At 40.0% G+C, this 24,591-nt stretch overlaps 1 protein-coding gene across 7 annotated transcripts in view; it reads left to right on the top strand.

Annotated features, from left to right (window-relative positions):
• Window positions 1–24,591, top strand: part of FKBP15 (FKBP prolyl isomerase family member 15) — a 57,764-nt gene that overhangs the window by 16,165 nt on the left and 17,008 nt on the right. For 2 of the 7 annotated variants that reach the window (XM_055579358.1, XM_055579356.1), the window contains exons 5-19: window positions 3,093–3,167; window positions 3,521–3,619; window positions 5,471–5,620; window positions 6,912–6,980; window positions 9,073–9,219; window positions 11,989–12,131; window positions 12,793–12,850; window positions 15,750–15,857; window positions 18,041–18,143; window positions 18,647–18,753; window positions 20,254–20,368; window positions 22,074–22,183; window positions 22,862–22,969; window positions 23,404–23,498; window positions 24,355–24,520. In XM_055579358.1, the coding sequence (XP_055435333.1) occupies window positions 3,093–3,167; window positions 3,521–3,619; window positions 5,471–5,620; window positions 6,912–6,980; window positions 9,073–9,219; window positions 11,989–12,131; window positions 12,793–12,850; window positions 15,750–15,857; window positions 18,041–18,143; window positions 18,647–18,753; window positions 20,254–20,368; window positions 22,074–22,183; window positions 22,862–22,969; window positions 23,404–23,498; window positions 24,355–24,520 (1,653 nt within the window). The remainder of the gene's footprint in view (window positions 1–3,092; window positions 3,168–3,520; window positions 3,620–5,470; window positions 5,621–6,911; window positions 6,981–9,072; window positions 9,220–11,988; window positions 12,132–12,792; window positions 12,851–15,749; window positions 15,858–18,040; window positions 18,144–18,646; window positions 18,754–20,253; window positions 20,369–22,073; window positions 22,184–22,861; window positions 22,970–23,403; window positions 23,499–24,354; window positions 24,521–24,591) is intronic. The other 5 variants (XM_055579360.1, XM_055579357.1, XM_055579359.1 and 2 more) reach the window with 4 other exon arrangements.

Genomic DNA, 24,591 nt, shown 5'->3' with positions numbered 1-24,591 from the left:
ACGCACACTACCAGTTAGTATTCAGATTTCCCTGATTATCTGTTTTTTTCTTTTTAACAGTTACTTTTAACCTAATAAGGTCCATGCATTGCAGTTGTTACTGTGTTCCTTAAATCTCTCATTCTCCCATTGGGAGATATATAATGTCTGATTGTCTCTCATTTTATCATGTTAGCAGCCATTGTTTTTTTCTTTTTGGACCCACTGGGAGGCATGTGGGATCTTAGCCCCCTGACCAGGGATCAGACCTGCCCCGACTGCAGTGGGGGCGTACAGTCTTAACCACTGGACCAGCAGACAAGTCCCTGTTACCAGGCATTGTTGATTATTATCTAAGTTCGTTAATTCATTAGAGATTGCCATTTGGATTTAAAAAATCTGGTATTGGGACTTTGAGCTTCCCAGGTGACACTACCGGTAGAGAACCTACCTGCTGATACAGGAGACTTAAAGGACGTGAGTTCCATCACTGGCTTGGGAAGATCCCCTGGAGGAGGGCATGGCAACTCACTCCAGTATCCTTGCCTAGAGAATACCATGGACAGAGGAGCCTGATGGGCTACCCAGTCCGTAGGGTCGCACAGAGTTGGACATGACTAAAGTGACTTAGCACAGGCACATTGGGACCTTATCACCCTTCACTTCCAGATAGAATGTCTTATGTTGTAGCAGGCAACAGTATAAAAAGACAAAGTGAAAAAATTGTATTTTAGAATTCATTAGGGAGCTATGGAAATGATGAGGAGTAGATGAATTAAAATTTTGAGAGGAAAGAGCCAATAAGCTGAGTGTTTCCTTGCCTTGAGACCTTTGCTGATACTTAGGAGTAGACTAAGCATCAAGTGTGTCCCAAGCAGAGACTGCTGGGGAAAAGAGACATTGGCAAAAACTGTAGACGCTCCAAACACAAGATTGGTTTTTCCCCAAGGGACATTTGATGAATTGGGGTGTGGTGTGGAAGTCCGTGGACTATACCAGAAAAGCAGAAGGAAAGATTGCCTTTGGTTCATAGGAGATAAAATCCAACTTAGGGCTGGAAAGCAACAACTTTCCTCTCAAAACATTTGCTAGATTTTGAACTTCATGGGGAAGAGACTAAAGAATCTCAGCTCAGAATCTCTGATGGGCAGAAAACTTCAGGACCAAAGAATCAGAGGCCATCCAAACTGTCAATGAAAAGCCTTCGTAGATAGTGCTCAGGAATAGGGACAGCCCAGAAGTGAGCCAGTTCTTCATATATCTGTTGTCCTTCACTGAGCAGCTCAGTCTATAATTGGATTGGCGTGAGGTGATCAGTCCCTGCTGTATCTGCCTCACATAGTATAAGGGAAGTCCTTTCTAGTACAAGATTGTATATGAGCTTCTGTAGTCAGTCCCTCCCTCCCTTCTAGGGTTGAATTTTAATTTCTGTGTGTGTGTGTTGTAAATATATATGAGACATAAAATTTGCCATTTTAATCATTTTTAAGTATATAATTCAGTTGCATAAATCGCTTTCACAGTATTGAGCAACCATCATCACTCTTTCCACTTTTTTCATCACCCCAAACAAAATCTGTAACCTTTAAGCAATAACTCCCCATCCCCTTTCCGTTATTCCCTGGTAACCCCTAATCTACTTTCTGTTGTTGTTCAGTCACTAAGTCGTATCTGACTCTTTGTGACCCCATGGACTGCAGCATGCCAGGCTTCCCTGTCCCACACTATCATGAATTTGCCTACTCTAGGTATTTCATATAAGTGGAATGATAAAATATTTGTCTGGCTTATTTCACTTAGCAAAATGTTTTCAAGATTCATCCATGTTGTAGCATGTATCAGAAATTGGTTATTTTTATGGCTGAATAATATCTTATTATATATATATAAAAAACACATTTTTAATATTTATCCGTTCATTATCTGCTAAACACTTAGTTGTTTCCACCTTTTGACTATTGTGAATAACAGTGCAGTGAACATTGATGTACAAGTGTGTGTTTGAGTCCCTCTTTTCAGTTCTTTTGCATGTATACTAGGAGGGAAATTGCTGTGTCATATGGCCATGAAATTAAAAGACAGTCCTTGGAAGGAAAGTTATGACCAACCTAGACAACATATTAAAAAGCAGAGACATTACTTTGTCAACAAAGTTCCATCTAGTCAAAGCTATGGTTTTTCCAATAGTCATGCATGGATGTGAGACTTGGACTATAAAGAAAGCTGTGTGCCGAAGAATTGATGCTTTTGAACTGTGGTGTTGGAGAAGACTCTTGAGAGTCCCTTGGACTGCAAGGAGATCCAACCAGTCCATCCTAAAGGAGATCAGTCCTGGGTGTTCATTGGAAGGACTGATGTTGAAGCTGAAACTCCAGTCCTTTGGCCACCTGATGCAAAGAGCTGACTCATTTGAAAAGACCCTGATGCTGGGAGGGATTGAGGGCAGGAGGAGAAGGGGACCACGGAGGATGAGATGGATGGCATCACCGACTCGATGGACATGGGTTTGGGTAGATTCCAGGAGTTGGTGATGGACAGGGAGGCCTGGCGTGCTGCAATTCATGGGGTCGCAAAGAGTCAGACACAACTGAGTGACTGAACTGAACTGAACTGAACTGAATGGTAATTCCTTGTTTAGCTTTTCGAGGAACTGCTGAACTCTCTCTACAGCATGTATACCATTTTACGTTCCCATAAGCAATATATGAGGGTTTCAGTTTCTCCACTACCCTGCTGACACTTCATATTTTTCCTTTTTCTACAATAGCCATTCTAATAGGTGTTAACTGGTACCTTATTGTGGTTTTGATTTGTATTTTCTTAATGCCTAATGGTGTTGAACATCTTTTTTATGTACCTGTGGGCCATTTGCCTATCTCTTTAGTCACCCCTCATTCAAATAAAAACACCAACAAAATAAAGACATTGCTAATTACAGTTAAAAGAGTAGGGTCAAAATGAGAAGAGATTAAAGTAGATGGTGAGAAGATAAACTCTAAACTTTAATGGGTTAACTGAGGTTTGAGTTTTATACCTGCATGATGCATGACCCCTGACATCTTTGTATTGTTCTTTAACTTCTCTTTTTTCTGCCCGTCTTTGCTTGAGTACAGTATAGTATTCTTCTTTATATCAGCCAACAACAGCCAGTAACTGTTGCCAGGATTCATCTGAACTTTGAGCTGATGGTAAGGCTTTCCCTATTGGAATCAGTAGCTCCTTTGGGACTGGTTTATAGGACAGGTGGGTCTGTGCATACCTGGTGGGAAAAGTGGGTATCTTTTTTTTTTTTTGGCTGTGCTTGTCAGGGAATTCCCCAAAGTGAATATCTTAACAGAACCTCTCGGAAAGGTCTCTTGACTGCCTCCTGGGAATGTGCACTAAGGGGTGATTGGTGGAGGATGGGAGGAAATAAGAAAGTTCCCTGATAACTCTCCTTGGGTCCACCTGAGGCAAAGCCCTTCTACATGAGCTTAAGCAGTCACATTTATCCACTGTGCTGCCTGCTGTTGAGTTATCTCAACATTTTTCCTTTCTCCAGGTTCGGCCCAATAACTATAGCACCTTTTATGATGACCAGAGACAAAACTGGTCCATCATGTTTGAGTCAGAAAAGGCTGCCGTGGAGTTCAATAAACAGGTAAGACTATTTTATTGTTTCTGTGAAGAGCCAAACACTAGTCTGGATTTTCCTTGATTTTAAGAAAATATATGGAAAACTCATAATTTGCTATATTTTTAGTTACAAGCATTAAAAAAAAAAAACCCTAAATTCATCCCTTGAACTTATTGTATTTTAGGGAAATAATAAGAATACTTATTGCTTGAAAGGAGAAACAAAAGGCTAAATATAAACATATCTTTAAACACCTCTCATAAATTATCTTAAGGAATAAATACAACTATTTTTTTTAAGATACTATTTTAAAAGAATTTTTTAAAAGTTGTTTCATTGTCATTATAGAAAATTTAGAAAAGCATTTGAAAGCATTCATAATCTTACTACCCAAGGTAATCACTGTTGACATGTGACATTTCTTTTTTTTCCTGTGCATGAGGTCCATAAATAGTTATAGTCCTTTCAGCGTGCATGTGTATTCAGTAGCTCAGTCATGTCTGACTCTTTGCGACCCTGTGGACTGTAGCCCATCAGGCTCCCCTGTCTGTGGAATTTTCCAGGAAAGAATACTGGAGTGTGTTGCCACTTCCTACTCCAGGGAATGTTCCCAACCCAGGGACTGAACCCATGTCTCTTGCATTGGTCTCTGATTATTTCCTCAGACTAGAAGTGAAAGATGTAATCAAACAGTTCATGTATGTTTAGATTCTGTATAAATTGTACTGTTTTACATCCATATCAGTTCTCACTATACCTTTGCCACATTTATTTATTTTTGACTGTGCTGAGTCTTCCTTCCTGTGCTTGGACTTTCTCCAGTTGTAATAAGAAGGGGCTGCTCTCTAGTTGTGGAGCACAGGTTCTAGGGCACTCAGGCTTCGGTCGTTGTGGTGCGAAGGCTCCGTATTTGCAACTCACAGGCTCCACAGCCTGGGCTCAGTAGTTGTGGCACACAGGCTCAGTTGCCCCTGGGCATGTGGGATCTTCCTGGACCAGGGATCAAACCAGTGTCCTCTGCACTGCATGGCAGATCCTTAGCTACTGGACCATCATGGAAGCCCCTTAGCCAACATTTAGAATTATTATAGTATTTTTTTCCTTCTTACTCTTATTTGCTTGATAAAAAATGACTTCTCATTGTTTTAGCTAGCATTTGATTGCAATAATGAAACTTTTTTTTTAAAGAAAATGAGTAGCAAGTTTCTAAGGTATATATGTTCAAACATTGACTATAGAAAAATTATTCATTAAGATAATGTTTGACTTCTTTATCTAGTGTCTGAGCTAACATAATATGGGTACATCTGTAGGTGGTAGAGATGAATTCTAGGAATACATCATGGTTTTGTAAAGGGCCTTTATTTTATTTTTTTAAATAGCCTTTTGACATTTTTTTAGATGCTCCCCTATCTTTCATAGGCTCCCAAACACTGAAGCAGTAAACTAGTATAGTAATGATAACAAATGTTTATTGTGTACTTACTGTTATTTGCCAGGCATTGTGCCAAGTACTCTCCTTGTATTATTAGTTCAGTCTTCATAGCTAACCCTAGGAAATATGCAAAGCCTTTATCTTCATCTTACAAAACAAAACTCTGAAATAAGGTTCATAGGAGTTATGTTATTTGGCTGAGGTCACATATTAATAAGTGGCAGTGCCCAGATCTGTACTCAGACAGTCAGACTCCAAAGCCATACTCTTAAGCACTTTGATTGCTGGCAAGATTACTGACTTTTGGATGGTTTGCTTCTAAACATGTAATTTGTTTCGTAAGTGGGCGCCACTGTTTGGAAAAGAGCAATTAGTAGTAACTGAGTGAGTCCTTAACTGAGCTTAAACTAGGTTCATGCTGCTTCGATTTCACCTCGCAGGTTTGCATTGCCAAGTGCAACAGCACCTCTTCCCTGGATTCAGTGTTGTCACAGGACCTGACGGTGGTGGAAGGCCCTGCTGTAGAAGCTGGAGATTCTTTAGAAGTGGCCTACACCAGCTGGCTCTTTCAGAATCACGTTCTGGGCCAGGTAAGAAAAAGTACCCTGCAAGTTCTTTTGTAATTTAAATAGCATGAGAGCTATTCAAATGTACAGTATATTACTGTGAATTGCTGCTGTTAGCAAATAGAAATCTTTTAGGAGCCTTGGTTTGACCTCTGTAGCCGCTTCTGTGGAGAAGGCAATGGCACCCCACTCCAGTACTTTTGCCTGGAAAATCCCATGGACGGAGGAGCCTGGTAGGCTGCAGTCCATGGGGTCGCTAAGAGTCAGACGTGACTGAGGGACTTCACTTTCACGTTTCACTTTCATGCATTGGGGAAGGAAATGGCAACCCACTCCATTGTTCTTGCCTGGAGAATCCCAGGGACGGCGGAGCCTGGTGGGCTGCAGTCCATGGAGTCGCTAGAGTCGGACACGACTGAGCGACTTCACTTTCACTTTTCACTTTTATGCACTGGAGAAGGAAATGGCAACCTACTCCAGTGTTCTTGCCTGGAGAATCCCAGGGACTGGGGAGCCTAGTGGGCTGCCGTCTATGGGGTCGCACAGAGTCGGACACGACTGAAGCAACGCAGCAGCAGCAGCAGCAGCAGCAGCACATAACCATGAAATGCTAGTATAAAATCTGCTTGGTGCCACCGTGTCTCTTCCTTAGAGCAGGTGGAAACTAGTTTGCGCCAGTGTTAGCTTTGGTAATTGTTCATGTGTACATCTTGTCCTCCTATACCAATTTTAAATTTGAAAAGATTCTTATGGGATTAGGCCTTAAACTTCTTAGACTTTCTTCACAGTTGTTTCTCTGTTTTTCTTATACTAGTGTGAATAGATTGGGCTTATATTATTAAGCCCTCAAAAGTAGTATGATTTGATAAAAGGAGCTTTAGATCATGAGTCCAAAAATGTGGATTCAAGTCCCAGTTTTATCCTAACTTGACTTTGTCTAATCATTTAAGCTCTTAGTTTTTTTCCCCTGTGAATTAAGCTTAGTTAGGGCTCTATCTACTTTCTTGGCCAGATGGTTGTTCACATCAAATGAGATAATTTATTTGAAAATTCTTTATAGATTAAGATAATTTTAAATATGTGGTGGTAGAAGTTTATTTTTTTCTAAATGTGGAAAATCCTTGCTTTGGAGATACTCAGTGTGATAACACTTTTAGCCATGATGTAGTCCCTTTTTTTCAGGTCAGAAGTATTTTTCCAGTATATTTGACATTACCTATTTCAGAAGTACTGTGCTGTTCTGTGTTAAGTTGAACATCATAATGATTATTACTATTTGTGAAGTTGGCTGACATTTATTTTGATTAACTTTCAGGTTTTTGATTCCACTGCTAACAAAGATAAGCTTCTTCGCCTGAAATTGGGGTCAGGAAAAGTCATCAAGGTAAAGGCTTAACTGTGTTCTTGTAAGAGTTTATCAGTTGCAGTGTGCTTAATTTAGACTGAATTTTATGAAATCTCTAAGCTGGGTTTATTTTCTAAGAATCTGGAAAGGCTTGATTATAAAATACAGAAAAATGTGCTATGTTATCTGGATTTGAGAGACTTTGCCCTGTGAGACAATATATTGGAGAAGGGTACATTTCTTTTTTGTGGTCCTTGCCTTTCATTTTTCATTCTGTGGTTCTGAGGGAACAATTAAATTCTTCCTATTGCCTCCTTGGGAAAGAGATTAAATTGTTTCTTCTAGAAGTGTATCATTAATGAGTGATTCTAATCTGTCTGGGATGCTTCGAATCATGCTGGGAAGCAGCTGCAACATAGCAGGAGAGACGTTGGGATTGGAGTCTAAGGACCTGGGTTTACATCGTGAATTTCTTCTCTAGCAACTGTGGATGTATTTTATAAAGTAAAGCTCATTTTACAAAACAAAAACAGACTCACAGACTTAGAGAAGAAACTTATAGTTGCCGGGGGGATGAATGGGAGGGAAAGAGACAGGGAATTTGGGATCAACAGGTACACTCTGCTGTTTAAAATGGATCACCAGCAAAGTCCTGTACACACAGGGAGCTGTTGCCAGGAGTTTGGCTGTCGGTGCACCAGTGCCAAACAGAAATATGCAGACAGAGTTACAGAGTAGAAAAAGAGTGGCTTTGTTACTTTGCCAGGCAAAGGGGGAATACAGTAGGCTAGCCCTCAAGAACCTGTGCCCCCCTCCCTGGTGAGTAGGGAGAGGTTATATGTCAGGGTATAGGATAAAGGTCAAAGCAGTAACAACCTTCATTCCCTCAACAATCTTCATTCCTTCTTCTGCACTGTTTCAAAAGGGTGGGGTTGCTGACCTGATTAGGGTGTGTGCAGGGTCTTGGGTCTCATCTCCCAATCTTGATGAGCCTCTCTGAGCCTTTTAACCTTGCCTCAGGTGGTTTCCTTGCTGCTTCTCCTTTGTTTCAGTCAGTTCAGTTGCTCTGTCAAGTCCGGAGAACTCAGAGAAGGTCATGCAGGCTGGAGTCTTGCCTACAAGGAATGGGAGACAAAAAGGCTTCCGTTCCCAGGAGCCCCACAGGGCCCTGCTCACATCAGAACTCTGCTAAGTGTTACCTGGCAGTCTGGATGGGAGGGAGTGTGAGGAGAATGGGTACATGTATATGTATGGCTGAGTCCCTTTGCTGTCCACCCGAATCTATCACAACACTGTTTTTGGTTTCTTTTTCTTTAAAAAAAAAATTAATGTGGCTGTGCCAGATCTTAATTGCAACATGCAGGATCTAGTTCCCTGATGAGGGATTGAATCTGGGCCCCGTGTGTTGGGAACATGGAGTCTTAGCCACTGGATCCCCAGAGAAGTCCCTCTCAACATTGTTAATCAGCTATACTCCAATATAAAATGAGAAGTTCTTTTTGTTTTTCTTGTTTTTAGAAGTTTTTTTAAAAAAAGAATATTTTACGCATGTGAGGTATCATTGTGTCAGGACATACTGATGCATTGTTAAGCACTCATTCATCCGTGTGGCAGAGTGTTTTTCTCCATAGCTTTGTTAATGACTCCTTTTCCCAGAATCCTTTGGAAACTTTTCCCTGGAGATCATAGTAGACTTAAAGCTAGTGTTGAATCTTGGCTTAACAATGTACTAACTGATCTTGGGCTAGTATCTTACCTCCTTACGCCTCGGTTTTCTCCTCTGTAAAATGGGGCTATTGCTACTAATCTTATGAAGTTATTTTAGGAATTAAACAACATAGTGGAAGTAAAGCACTTACCCAAGTACTTAGAAAAAAGTGTGTTTAATAAATGATAGCTTTTATTTCTCTTTTAATGCCATTCTTTTCCTCCCAATTTCTCTCATCATCTAAGATATTTCATTTAGCCCTGGATGTGCTGGCTTTGACAAGTCAGCTGAGAAGAAGTATTCTAGATGTTCTTATAACTGGTGTGTGGGAGTGGGGAGCATAAACTGATGAACCTCTGCTGTGTTTTGTGTTATGAGAAGCTTTGTATCTGATGAGCTTTTCCTCTTCTCTGATTCCTAAAGAGCTGGGAGGATGGAATGGTGGGCATGAGGAAAGGAGGGAAGCGGTTGCTTATCATCCCCCCAGCCTGCGCTGCTGGCTCTGAAGGGGTAATAGGATGGACTCCCTCAACAGACTCGATCCTGGTGTTCGAGGTGGAGATTAGGCGGGTGAGTGAAATGGTACTGTGTTGTGTTTGATGAGTATTCTTTGCTAGTTAGGTAAAATGAATAAATAATTGCGTTGGAAAAGATTCTAAAGATCTCTCTCTCTCTCTTTTTTTTTTCTTTTAAGTAGAAATGGTATAGTTGGAAAGAACAACAGCTTTAGAATCTATTTTTATTTATTTATTTTTTAATATAAATTTATTTATTTTAATTGGAGGTTAATTACTTCACAGTATTGTATTGGTTTTGCCATACATCAGCATGAATCCGCCACGGGTATACACGTGTTCCCTAAAGGCCAAAGTTTACGTCCTTCTTGGCTCTGTATTTATAGTCACTTCTCTTTTTATTTTTTCTGTAAAATAGTGATTCTTACCCAGGGTTCATACTTTTTGATTTAGTAATTCTGTGGCTGCAGATTTACCCTGTCAGTATGTTTACAGAAGTGTGCGTGTATACCTGTGTGTAGATGGAGAGCTAGAGATAGATGCATGGCTTTTTGCCACATTGTTTGTGATGGTGGAGAACTGGCAACAGCTTAAGTGTGTGTCATTATGAGACTGATTGAATTATGGTTTTTCAGGGCGTGGACATCTGTGTATTTCTTAAAGAATATCAAAAATCTGTTTTTAAGTGAAAGACACAAGTTGCAGAACAGCATGGGTAGTATGATTTTGTGTGTATATGTATATATACACAAATAAATATATACATATGCCCTTATATTCATATGAAATTTCTGGAGGCATTTAAAGAAATGTAGTGATTTTTCCTCTGGAGAATGGGAATGGAGTTTAGAAACTTTTACTTTTTTACATTCTACCCTTTTGTACTATTTAAAGGTTTTATTACAAATAATTTCTATGTTAGTCACTCAGTTGTGTCCCACCTCTTTGCTACCCCATGGACTATAGCTTGCCAGGCTCCTCTGAGCATGGAATTCTCCAAGCAAGAATACTAGAGTGGGTAACCATTCTCTTCTCCAGGGGATCTTCCCAACCCAGGGATCAAACCGGGGTCTCTTGCACTGTAGGCAGATTCTTTGCTGTCTGAGATATCAGGGAAGCCCAAATGAAGTTTATAGCAGCTGTGGCTCATTAATGTCCCCTCTAATCCCTTGCCCCTCACCCCCAAAAAGACTCTGTTTAATGTTCCCCTCTAATCCCTTGCCCCTCACCCCCAAAAAGACTCTGTTTAATGTTCCCCTCTAATCCCTTGCCCCCTCACCCCCAAAAAGACTCTGTTTAATGTTCCCCTCTAATCCCTTGCCCCCTCACCCCCAAAAAGACTCTGTTTGCTTTACACTGTGATTATTAGGTCCAAATGTGATAGTGTTTGGGACTGTAAACTACAAAATACAATGCAAGTAGATACTATGGCCATCGTCATTGTGGTTGTTATTCCTGCTGCGACAAAGGGTATGCATCGTTTCTCAGTGACTCTTCCCACCCTTATCTCTGGTAGGCATTTCAGCCCTCTTTGATTGACATGCTTCCAGATGCCTTTTTCACAGCTTTTATATTCTTTCTCCATTTCCTTTGAGGACATCATGGCTGTGATAGATAACAAATCAATTTGAATCCATAAAGACTTTTTGTAAACATAAGAAAGAAATACCCTATTTTACCAATAATCAAAGAATTACAAATTGTTTACTAAACTGACAAGGCTGAGGGAGTTCCCTGGTGGCCTAGGGGTTAGGATTCTGGGCTTTTCATTGCCATGGCCTGGGTTCAGCCTCTGATTGGAGAACTGAGATCCTGCAAGCCATGAGATATGGTGGGGTGGGGGGGGGGAAACTGACAAGGGTGATACAGAATGGTAATACCCAGTGTGATAAGAGTTTGGGGAAGGATTTATACACCACTTTTGGAGTATAAGGGCTTCCCAGGTGGTGCGGTAGTAAAGAATCCACCTGCCAATGTAGGAGGGGCAGGAGACTTGGGTTTGATCCCTGGGGGTCGAGAAGATCCCCTGGAGTAGGAAATAGCAACCCGCTCCAGTATTCTTGCCTGGAAAATTCCATGGATAGAGGAGTCTGGCAAGCTACAGTCCAAAGAGTCAGACATGACTGAGCAACTGAGTACAAATAATGGAGTATAAAGTAGTTCAGCCTTTATGGTGTGAAATTTAATGGTATATATCAAAAGTTTTAAAAGTAAGTATAACTTTTATCCAGCAATTTAACTTCTGGGAATTTGTATTTTGGGAAAGATTATGTGCAAAGATACAGAGATAAAACTATTCGTAGAAGTATTGTTTGTATGGAAGAAATTAGAAATAAACTGAATTTCCACCAAGTAGGAAATGATGAAATATATTTTGTGATAACATAGATATTTATGACTTCTGTCCCCAAAGTCCTTTGGAGACTTTTTCCTGCAGTTGATAGCAGTTAAGGGTATGACCTTTGAAGTTAGAAGTTAAAAAGGATGTTGTCGATTAATAATTTAGTTAACATGGAAATATTAATATGTTAATCAGTGAGTGAATAAAGCAGTATGGCCCCATTTTTGTAAAACACACACACATAATATAAATGTGAAATAGTACATCTGAAATCCTAACAATATTACTGCTTAATAGTTGAATTGCCAGTAATTATCTTTTTTTTTTTTCTTTTGGCTTGTCTCCATTTTCTCTTTTTCCTACCATGAGCAGATAATGACTTTGTATGATGAAGAATAAGTAAGATGGAAGGAGAATGGAGGGGGAAGGGGGCTGTTTTTGTGGTCTGTTGGCCTATTCAACCTGTGGTTGATCTTTCCCTAGGTCAAATTCGCTCGAGATTCTGGCTCTGACGGGCACAGCGTTAGTTCCCGGGATTCTGCAGCCCCTTCTCCCATCCCTCCTGCTGACAGCATCTCTGCTGATCCTATTGTGTCGCCATCCACATCGGTGCCTTTCAAATCAGGGTAAGACACTGCAGTTGTATCAAGCTCTTTTATTGTCCATAAATAGGATTCTTAGGGTAGTTCAGAAATAGGGATATATTAAGTTGGCCAAAAAGTTTGTTCAAATTTGTCTATTGCATCGTATAGAAGAACCTGAATGAACTTCTGGACCAATGCACTAGTTAAAAACTGAAATAATTTTAAATAATTGAGGGGGAAATGGGATAAAGGAAATGGGAAACATAATTGCTTCAGATTTTCTAACAAAGGATTAATGTTCATAGTCTATAAAAGCACTAATTCAGATATAAAAGAATACCCTAAACTTTGGAGAAAAATTGGGCAAAAGCCATAAACACTTACCTCTAAGGATTAAATGTAAATTTTTCTGTTTGAATGGAAAATTGTTTATCTTCAGTAGCTTTCAGAAATTATGCAAACTACAGAACAGTTGAAATTCTATTTTACAGCTGTTAAATTATCAAACGTCTTAAAAAACAGTGTTTAGGGGAAAGGAAGTGTAGGACCAGAAAAGTAGTCAGTAAGACTCCTAGCAGCACCATGTGGCTGCTGCTGTATAAGAAAAACAAACAAACAAAAAAAACAGTGTTTATCCAGTATAATCTGGACTTGTGATTATAGATTTTGTTTTTATCTCAGGATATGTCTTATTTGCTTTCAGGGAGTCAGCTCTTCGTTCCAAATCTAACTCCCTTAGTGAACAGCTTGCAGTAAATACAGTGAGTATATGTGTCTTATCTCCTTAACCCCAGTTTGCTAGGAAGGTTTCATGTGCCTTGGGTGTGGTAGGTTAGAGAAAAAAAAAAGAGAAATGTTGATTTAGGGTAGAAGTCAGTGGTTACTTGATTCACTGTTCTTTACTTGGGAGTCAGTTTAAATTAGCCTGGGCTTCTGCATAGACCTGGATTCAAATCTTTATTCTTACAAACATGTGACCTTGAGAAAATTATCTAACTTCCCTGAAAATCAGTTTCTTCCTTATTAAAATGAAAATAATTCTCACAGCCCCTCTTTGTGATCTGTTTTTGTGATATGTTTATAAAGCCCTAAGTTCAGAGCCTACATAAAACATGTCTTCAGTAACCTCTCAAGATTTTTATGAGGTTTCATTGTGTGTGTACGTGTGCCTGTGTGTGTGCTTGCGTGCGCTCAGTTATGTCTTACTCTTTGTGACCCTTTGGACCATAGCCTGCTAGGCTCCTCTGTCCATGAGATTTTTCAGGAAAGAATGAGCAGGTTGCCATTTCCTTCTCCAGGGGATCTTCCCAACGCAGGGATTGAACCTGCATCTCCTGCATTGCAGCTGGATTCTTTATCTGCTGAGCCAGTGGGGAAGCCCAAGAGGTTTAAATGAAATAATGCCTATGGAGTTTCTAGTATTGTGTCTGGAATATTGTAAGAGCTCAATTAACATTGCTTTTTGTTATCATAATTACTGCTAACACTACATGTCTTTATACTTTCATTTTCTCAGAGGAATTCTACACTAATTCACCAGCTAGTTGGCTTTGAGCAGGTTGCTGGGCCTCTGTGGTTCCCAAACTGTGAGATAAGGAGACTAGCATATTGTTGTAGTAAACTTTGGATTTGAAGACCTTTGGGAGGATGTACACTGTATTGGAGGCTGCCCTGCCTGCTCCATGAAGGCATCTGTTTCTGCGTGTGGATGGGATGATAGCTGAGTTACTTGAAGTTCTAAAGCTTTGTAGCTTTCACCTGCCACATTAGGATAACTGTGTGGACTGAAATTGATGATTAATTTCCCTCCAACTCTAGTTTACTTGTTTATATCCAATCCAAAGTAGGAATTAATTAAGCAAATAATTGATCTGATATGTATAAAAAGTGATCTAAACCCAAAGGTTAAGCCAAGGAATCAAGAAAATGGGAAAACTGTAAAATCTCAGATCTTTGAATGCCAACAAAATTGTTCAGTATTAGTTCTTTTGTACCCTCTAGACACAGCAGGGGCTTCCCTGGTGGCTCAGAGGTTAAAGAGCCTGCCTGGAATGCGGGAGACACAGCTACTTTTAGCAAATATTTCTAAACTTTGGTAACTTTTGGTAAGTTAGTGGTCTACAGTGTTTTTTTTTCCTTTCTTTTTTTGCAATTTTGTTATTTTAATTGAGACAAAGTTCATATGACATAAAACTTTAACCATCTTTTTACATTGACGTTTTTATTAAAAAAATTTTTTTTATATGGACCATTTTTAAAGTCTTTATTGAATATGTTACAATATTTCTGTTTTTTATGTTTTGGTTTTTTACCTGCGAGGCATGTGGGGTCTTAGCTCCTCTATCAGGGGTAGAACTTGTACCCCCTTCTTTGGAAGACAAAGTCCCAACCTAGACTGCCAGGGAATTTCCCAAGTTTTTATCTTTTGCTTTTAATATATAATTGCATTCATAGGGCACAGTTAGCAAAACAGTATAACAGGATATACGTTGAGAAGACCATTCCTACCCCTTCCCTCATGTACCCTTGTTTTATTTCACCCCCCCTCCCCACCCCCACACCTTGGGTAAATGCTTTTATTAGTTTCTTATGTTTTCCTTCAGTGTTTCTTCATGCAAATGCCAGCAAGTAGGAATGTATATTTTATTTCCCCCCTTTCACAAAAAATAGCATATTATATGTATTATCTACCTTGCTTTTTATACTAACAGTGTCTTTCCATGTTAGTGTATGGAAAACTTCCTCATTCTTTTCTATCTTTAGATCCCTGTGTTCCATTGTGTGGATATTGATTTATGTAATTAGTCCTCTTTTGAGGGATCTAACTTGTTTTGCTGATGTGCCTCCACTGTTACAAAAAGATGAGCAAACACTGTCAGTATGTATTTGTTTACAAATTACATGAAGTATTATCCATCCCTGTAAGCAAGTTTAATGTCTTATGTATACAGTAGCTTGAGCAAGCTCTGGGAGATGGTGAAGGACGGGGGAGCCTGACGTGCTGCAGTCCATGGGGTCGCAAAGAGTTGGACGCGACTGAACTACTAAACAGTAATACTGTAGCTTATAAATAATTTTAAAATAGAGGCTATGGTCATTTCATTTTACACTCACAGATTACCTTGCTACTCTTAGGGCTGTACGCGGCTCTGAAAACTGTACTTTGAACCAGTTAATGAAAACAGAGGCGTCCAGCTCAGGGACTAGTGTGTCATCAGTGCCAAGTCAGGTTAAATGAAGCTGAATTTAGAACACAGAGTTCCTGTTTACCCCTCTCCCTAAATCTGCTCTGAATGTTTACCTACTGAGTTGCTCTTGGGCTTTTGAGAAGGTATTATTATCTAAAATGCCTGCCTCCCTCCCTTAATCTGTACTTGAGTTTTTCATCTGTAAAGTGAGAATACTTATGCCTGGTAAGGAGACTTGATTGAAATGAAGGAATACAGATGGAACCACTGTGTCCATTCCAACACGTAGGGAATTATTTTTTCTACTATCATTAATTGTGACTCATGTATGCTTCTAGGAAAGAAGTCTTTAATTCTCATTTTATAGAAAAAGTGCTTTCAATAGATGTGACATAAGAGTCAAAGACATAGAGTTGACTAAAGGTAATGAACCTTGATTACAGTGATTTTTGTGACTTTCCTTTCTTTTTAGAATCCTGATACAGTCAAGGCCAAGTTGATCTCTCGGATGGCTAAAATGGGCCAGCCCATGCTGCCCATTCTTCCACCACAGCTGGATTCTAATGATTCAGAAATTGAAGTATGTCCCACTGGTTGTCTTAGAATGAATAGTGCAGATGTTGCTGTCTTCTGTTCTTTTTTTTTTTTTTAATATTTATTTATTTGACTGCCCTGGTTCTGCAGCATGTGGGATGTACCCTGACCAGGGATTGAACCCTGGCCCCTTGCATTGGGAGTGCAGAGTCTTAGCCCCTGGACTACCAGGGAGGTCCCTTTCTGTTCTTTTAATTGAAATTATTGCTTTTCCTGCCTCTAAACAGAATCATTATTTAGAGAGCTTATAGTCAAAATGATACAGGTTGGTATTGGTACATGTGTTTCTCCTATAATTAGCACTTCCCCTGAGAAATGGAAGCAATTCTGTATATCTGTCACAAGAACTGGGTGGTTTTAAGTGGTTAATTTAGTTTTCTACTGAAATCTCTATTGTTAGTAAAAATCAAACCTTTGAGACTGCATGATGCTCAACCCATAAAGAATGTTCAAGTCATATTTGTTGATCGAATTGCTTAGATTCTCTTGAGAAATGTTGATTTTTCAAGTTTAAAAATTGTATTGCAATCAGATCTATCAAATTTTTCCCTTTGTTTTTTGCTTTTGACAATATGCTTAGAAAGCCTTCCCACTTTCAGATATTGTAAACATTACATGTGTTTTTAAAATGTTTATTATTATATATTTAGATTTGTTATTTCATATTTAGTCCATCTGGAATTTGGTGAATGACAAGAAGTAACAATTCCAATTAAGTTCTTTAACCATTGGTTAATTCTTTATTGAATACAATAATGCTTTCTCAACTGAATTGAAACACTTAACAGTGATTAATTTTTAGGATTCTTTGACATTGATGTTCAGCAAAGCAAAGGTTATGATCTTGAGTAAAAAATTCATAAACAGTTTTATTTTTTCATATTTTTATTTTATTTCTTCATGGAAAAGCTGTGTGCAGATTTAACATTTTAAACAAAGATAAGATTTCTGGGACTTGTTATAGAATTGATTTTTATCTGGGTTCTAGAAATGAAATTTGGGTAAGATAATATTCTCATTAAGATTTTTAAGTGCTACTTACCTATTATAGGGTAATTTAAATTAAAAAGACATATTTAACAAAAAGGGCATTCTTTTTGTGTCGTTTTATAATCAGATTTTTAAACTTAATATTATATCATGAACATTTATGTTAGTATTGATAATATAAGAAAAAGAAATAAAGCAAAGCTTTATCACCTTTAAAGATAGATAACCCAGTGTTCTGTTATATTGATTTATCATAATTCCTTTCATTCTGTTGTTAGACATTTAGGTTGATTTGTGTAATGAGGTAAACCTGGGATGCTTTTCCAGAAACGCATAATACATTTCTGAGAATTTCAGGAGATAAGAGGAAGTTCTAAAGTAAAAGAACGTCCAAGAGATTTCAGCCCTTGAACTACTGTAGCAGAGCAGATGACAGTCTCTGTATATTGTGCCTCAAGTTTCTTTTTTCCTTGTGTGAATCAGGAAGATGTCTATACATTAACTTTGTTTAGACATTCTTTTTTTTTTTTTTGGCCACTTTGTGTGCCACACAGGATCTTAGTTCCTTGACTGGTGATTGAACCCATGCTCCCTGCAATGTTAACTTTATTTAGAACTAGAATAGGACCAGCATCACTTTGCTTTTATGAAGAAAAAGAATGAAGGGATAACACTCTATATTGTCAAAAATAGCCTGGTAATGAGACACATTGACTCCTGCTGTGTGTGATTTTCTGTGAGTACCTTGAGGTCTGTGGAGGTTATTTGGCAGAAGAGAAAGGCTACATTATTCCCTGGGGTTCCTTGTGAGAGGCCCTAATTCTGTGGAAGCAGACTAGGTCAGTCTTAAGGTAGCTGCTGGTTTGGAAAATGATTCATTATGGAGAGCAGTCACTCTAGCTGCTTCAGATAAAATAACGTCATCAATGTACACTGGAAATTTAACTATAATTATTTGATATAACTTACAGGGAGAGAGATCCTACTCTAGTACATAAGAGAGTGCTTTTCTCCCAGAGCCCAGGCCTTAAATTCGTGCCTTTCTGCTTACCTTTCCTTCCTCTTTTTTTTTTTTTTGGTCTAAAACTGATTGTAAGCAGGTTTAGGGTGGATAGTCGGTCTCAGTCTTCAACTAAGGACCCATAGTTGTAATAACCAAAATGCTCGTGCCTGTTGTAGGACGTGAATGCTCCTCGAGGAACTAGGCAGCCCTTGGCGACCCCATCCATCCAGCCCTCTCTTCAGCCAGCCCATCCAGTGCTCCCACAGATGACCTCACAAGGTAAGGAACCCCTCTGAGGCTCTGTGGTCTTAAATTGGGTTGGTACCAAAATTATCATCACTGTACTCTAAAATGTTAGGCTGTATTATTTTAGTACTGAGAACTGGACTAGAGTATAAAACTTCCCAGACTGTCCCTGGATAGGGCATTTTCAGACCTGAGATGTATTTGGTCTGCCTGCTGTGTCTTCTGCTGTGTTGCATTCTTAGGTTTTGAAACTGGCACTCAGCTGATGAGCCATCTCCCTGTGTGTAATTCTGCACTTCCTGTCAGCTGATGGGGTCATAGGTCTGAATCTCGTGCACCCAAAAACACCCAGTTTCCTTTCACTAGCCCAGTAGGTTTGGATCCTACTTGCTGAGATCCAGTAGGTCTGGTTTTAGGAGAATTAGGTGAGACAAGTGGTCAAGTGTGAAGGGTGCTGGTGTGTAAGGTGATAGTCCGGACTTGTACCAAGAAGTGGGGAGTAGGTTTAACAGTGAAAACTTTTTGCTGTATCTTAGCACCTCAGCCATCTGTTTCCGGTCTCCAAACACCATCTGCTGCTTTGATGCAAGTTGCATCTCTTGATTCCCACTCAGCTGTATCTGGAAATGCCCAGTCCTTTCAGGTAACATTTTTTAACCATGTCAGTTATATGCTGTCATTTATTATTGTTCTATACAGTCTCTTTTTCTCTTTTTGCTCAATTTGTACAGCAGCAGTTCCCCCCAGAGCTTAAAATTTTTCCCCTTCCTGAACCACCACATTTTCGTGTCTAAACAAGCAAAGGATTGCCTGCCTTGCCGGTTGTTGTCAAGATTAAATTTGAGAACCAGCAAAACACCTGGACAAGGCCTGAAAGTGAAAGCTGACTGATGTTTGTTTCCCTTCCTTTTCACACACGTCTAATTTAGAGACGTATATTCAAGTCTTCTGTGTTCTTCTCTATCAAACAGCTGATAGGCTAAGACTGTGCTCTACACTCAGTAGAATGGTTGTGGTGGAGGGGCAGTGGGGGAGGCTGTATACAAATACAGCTGAACTCGAATTGTTTAGTTATCCTCCAGAGGTGAGCTCTTAAAAGTAGGTTTTTTGTTTTTGTTTTTGTTTTTTTTTCTGTTTTCATAGGAAGCAGTGGCAACAGCCTATGTGTCTCTGCTGACAGTTTGCCAGGACAGTAGACTCTTTCTTTTGCCCAACACATTTGATGGATAAGACTTAACTCCCCATGATAAAAGACTCTCACTTCTTTGGTGATTCTTCATGTGGGGTGCAGGAGGGTGACGGGGAAGGGGTCAGAGCAATGGTGGTCAGCCAATGCCTCATTAGTAAGGGTGCATCAGAAATGAGAAAAGTCCTAGCTTGGCCTCTCTCACTCCTGAATGGACCTAATGGAGAGTTATATCCTGTATACTGAGATTCTTCTTTAGTAATGGCTGGGTAGTTATACCTGTTCCTGGAAACGAGCTGTATTTCCTTAATTCAAGGAAGAATAACCATCATTATTAAAATGATAGCTGCTGTTTATTGAACACTAATTGTCTTCCAGGCACTTACTTACCAGGGGGTTAGGAACTTTAGCTATCTGTCACTTCATTTAGCCCATACAACAACCGTAAGAAGTGGTATTATTTTCATTTAATTGTTGAGGTGACTGAGGCTCAGAGGAAATGAGAGTGCTTGGTCATACAGATAAACATCAGAATCTAGCTAGGCAGAGGCATCCTTTGGAAACTAGTGGATTTAGTTTGGAATCAGAACGCCTCTTTTTTTACTTTAATGAAACCAAGTAGAGTTTGGTTAGTTTTAAAATGTCTCAGACCATCTATTGGCCCAATGGCTGAGGGATGAATTCCTACTGAATTAAATCATCACAAGAGGACTGGGGAGTAACCTGAGATGCCCGTAAGGCTTTAGTGACTAGCATCACTAAATGCCAGGAATGAATTACATCATTCCTCTCCTGCTGCAGTTACTGTCCAATACCAAACCCTGGTCTATCCATCTCCAGCTTCAATACGTTTGAGTCTCCTTCCAGTTTACCTACCTTATTCCATCAAAGACAAGCTAAGCAGAAAAGAGAGAGATGAATGTTTTGTAAACCGGCTGTAATTTGGCCTCTTCTCAGCCCTATGCAGGTGTGCAGGCCTACGCTTACCCCCAGGCACCAGCTGTCACTTCCCAGCTGCAGCCCGTTCGGCCCTTGTACCCCGCACCACTCTCGCAGCCTCCTCATTTTCAAGGTAGGCATTTCTCATCTTCTGCTCTTGCTGGGCTTCCCCATCTCCCTTCGGTTCTCATTTTGACTCCAGTAGATCTCTGCCATTTTTGTCTTTTCTTTTTTAAGAAGCTTAGTTGAGGTATGACTTACATACTATGGAGTTCACTAGTTTTTTTCCTTTCTTTTTTAAAATGTAATAAAGATTTATTTCTTGTGCATGCTACATGTCCATTATGGGTAGACTGGAAGTTGGGTCATGCCTGGTCATCACTCTGGAAGGAGGTTTCTGGAGCAGGAACTCTCTGAAACACCGACCTTTGCGAGTTTTGTGTGGATCCATATGTTCCTTTCTGCTGGTCAGGGACTCCTGTCCGCTGTCAGCTGGTGCTCTGTGAGATCCTCTATATCTGAAGATGTATCCCTAATGAATCAATGGAGAGAAAAGTACCCCACATCCACCGACTCCTCTGTGTCTTGTCATCTCCCCAATTCACTGGTTATAAGTGTACAAGTCAATGACTTTTTTTTTTTAGTCTACACAGTTGTGCAGACATCACCATGATCCAACTTTAGAACATTTCCAGCATCCCCCTCAAAGCCCTTCTGACTGTTTTGTTTCTTGCATTTTTTTCCTCCCAGCCCTTTAAATTCCTCTCTAAGAGTTGCTCTGTAGAGTTCTTAGTAGATAGTAAAAGAGGAAAATATTGGAAGAAATTGGGAGAAAGCATGGCTGTTTAGTATCTCATATGAGAGCTACTTTGTTACAAGTTTAAAGTTGTGAAAAGAATATACTTTTATAAAAAGTCCACACAAAAGAGTGTGAAATAAAACTTTACTGTCTTCCATCTTTAAACCCCCTTGACCTTAGGAAGCAGTCACTTGAGTAACTTTTCAGGTATCTTGTATACATGTACAGTATGGTTGCCTTGTGTAAATACGAAGCAAAATAAGTGTATGCAGCTGGGATGGTATCCTGCCTTCTTCTGAAGCTTGTGTTTTGAATAGTGATCACTTTGAGTATTAGGACGGGGTAGAAAGAAGCAAGAATATCCCCAATGAAATGTAAGGTCCGGGAGTGGTTAAGAGTTTCCTGTGTGTATCCTTGGTCTGGAAGCCCTGCTCTTCTCCATCTGGGAAACTACTAAATCTGTAATCTCTTCTGAGAAGCCTTCCCTGTTACCATCCCTGCCTCTCCTTCCAGAGATGTAAATGTATATGTGTCACTAAAAAGTTAATGTTGCCGTTCTCTGTGCTCCTTTTTGTACCTTGTAACCTGGTACATGGTTCATTCTTTGCACTTACAACAAACACTCTGTTACAGTGATCTGTTTACATGGGAGTCTCCTCACCAGGCTAAGCTTATCAAGGGCAGGAACCATGTTTCACTCGTTGCTGTATCCCTGGTACCTGATCCTATGCCTGGCATGCAGTTGGGTGAATGGAGAAGCAATCTGAGCTGCTAATGGCCCCACGTGTGCTCTGGAACCAGACCGTACCGCTGGTTGCATGCCGCAGGAGCACATCGTGGTTATTGTTATAGCTTTGGAGCCCTTTGACCTTTACCACTGCTCCGTCTTCTCCTGACAGTGTGACTCACCGCCAGCCTTTCCTAGTCTTTGGAAATGTTCATTTCTTTCTTTCCTCTGCTGATAGAGCTATTGGCTTTTCCTCATTCAGTGTCCTCTGTTACAGTTTCGTAAGTTTCTTCTTGGCTTTTGTCTGTTTAGGATCAGGTGACATGGCTTCGTTTCTCATGACTGAAGCCCGGCAACATAACACTGAAATTCGGATGGCAGTCAGCAAAGTGGCCGATAAAATGGATCATCTAATGACTAAGGTAACGGAGTCATCTCATTTTGAAAGTAAGGGTATAAAGTGAATTCCCTGGCGGTCCAGTGGTTAGGAATCATTGCTTTCACTGATTCAGTCCCTTGTTGTGGAACTAAGATCTGAAAAGCCGTGCATGGTACATCCAAAAAAAATTAAGTGGGGATATAAAGAGGGAGTACAAAAAGAGAGCCTCCAGCACTATGGGTAAACTCTTTATTGTTTTCTGTATTCATAGTGCGTGCTCAGTCACTCAGCTGTGTCCAGCTCTTTGTGACCCTATGAACTGTAACTTGCCAGGCTCTTCTGTCCTTGGGATTCTCCAGGCAAGAATACTGGCATGGGTTGCCATTCCCTTCTCCAAGGGATCTTCCCCACCGAGGGATTGAACCTGCGTCTCCTGCATTGCAGGCAAATTGTTTACCACTGAGCCACCTGTGAAGCCCCGTATTGGTAGTGGTTAGTAGTTATTTCCCAAAGGAGTTGCTTTATTTAGGGATACAGTTAGCAGAAGAAAACTCCTGCTTACATTAGAGATTGTCTCAGAAACTTAACAACCCTCTCAGTGGTCAGATCTTGGATACATTAAAAATTTCATTAAAATGAAAATTAATTTTAATTAAATTAATTCATTTAATTCATTAATTTTAATGAAATTTTAAAGACTTTTCTGGCACTAATTTTGTAGGTTGAAGAGTTACAGAAGCATAGTGCTGGCAATTCCCTGCTCATTCCCAGCATGTCGGTGACCATGGAAACAAGCATGATTATGAGCAACATACAACGAATTATTCAGGTGAGAGTGGTCTCAGCCTGGAGATCTTCCCGTGCTCTGTCCAGAGATGTACTACCTTTAAAACCTCCACTCCAGGAATAAGAGCATGTAATAAATGCTCACGCTCCATGGAATTGGGAAATTTTGGAAAATCCACTGTGGCTTAATCTAGTCCAAGTGACATCACTCTGTGATCAGAAGGAAGCATTTCTCTTTTCACCATATATCAAAAATTCACTTCACTTTATAGCCATTTATATGTTTAGTCTGTTAGATATAGTGATTTGTATCCATCAGGTAGAATTTGATATGTTGTTGTAAGTATTTATATTTATCTGGGCAGAAGTTCTAGGTTTTTTTAACAGTATCACCCATCCGTTCAAGTTGATTCCCTTTTATCTGATGCTTTTCTCTTAAAAACTTCAGTTTTACACATCACATATTTTTGAATTTAGGAAAATGAAAGGTTGAAGCAAGAGATCCTTGAAAAGAGCAGTCGGATAGAAGAACAGAATGACAAGATTAGTGAACTAATTGAACGAAATCAGAGGTAATGACAGGTATGGGGCACTGGCTAGGATGAGCAGAAAAGGGTTTAGCTTGTAAATGCCCAAGTTCAGTGAACATTTGTTCAGGGGGGTTTGTGTATGTTTCTGCTCTTTTCTGCTTCCTGCCTGTTGCACGAATGACTTCTTGGTGACGGAGAGGGATTTCAGGAGAGAGGGCTCAGGAGGCTACGACAGAACACACACCCGTGTTTGAGTCCACGCTCTGCTCCTCATTTGTTCTGTGGCTTTGGGCATTTTATTTATTCCTTTTGGCTCTAGTTTCCTCATCTGTAAAAGTAGTGTTAATGCCTAGAAAACTCTGATGTCAGCTCTTCTGTCTTCTGTGTGGGCTGGGCTGACTCTGTTTTATCAACCAGAAATTCACAGATTTCCACATAAACCCAAGCACTGTATAATTTTTCTAGATACTTCTGAAAAAGAATTTTGGGGGAGTGGTCAGGAGAACATGTCACAGCATATAGCATTTCATTTTAAAAATACTGTTTTCCATATTTCTTTTCTTCAGTGTCCCTTATCTCCCACATGGAGGAGGGGAGGGAATTGGTTTTCTTCTCTTCCTTCCTTGCAGCCTTCATATTCCTATCTCTTTCTTCTCTCATTTCCCCTCACTATACCTGATCGAATTCCTCTCCTCTTTATTCTATACATTCAAAGCAGTTCACCCCTGGGCCCAGGTTCCTGCCTCCAAACTTGATTACCGCAGATCTTAGGAAAAGGAACTGCTTTCGGATTGTTGCTGATGAAGGAGCAGAGCAGTGCTCTGGCTGCACATTGGGTTGTGCCTGCTCTGCATGGAGCGCCTGATACATGTTTTCTTTTCCCCTCCTTATTTCATAGGTACGTTGAGCAGAGTAACCTGATGTTGGAGAAGAGGAACAACTCACTTCAAACTGCCACAGAAAACACACAGGCAAGAGTTTTGCATGCTGAGCAAGAGAAGGTAAAGAAACTGGGGAGAGAAAAGCCCAAGTCAGGATGTGTAGAGCCAAGGAGTGTGTCCTCTGTACGTACTTACCAGTCTCCTTTTGAGCAGAATTTTTGCCATTGTCGGGAAGAGAACTAGAAATCTCCCAG

This window comes from Bubalus kerabau, chromosome 4 (genome assembly GCF_029407905.1).
Source record: "Bubalus kerabau isolate K-KA32 ecotype Philippines breed swamp buffalo chromosome 4, PCC_UOA_SB_1v2, whole genome shotgun sequence".
NCBI lineage: Eukaryota > Metazoa > Chordata > Mammalia > Artiodactyla > Bovidae > Bubalus > Bubalus kerabau.
Note: the sequence above shows the minus strand (reverse complement) of the source record. Positions and strands in the feature narration are given on the sequence as shown.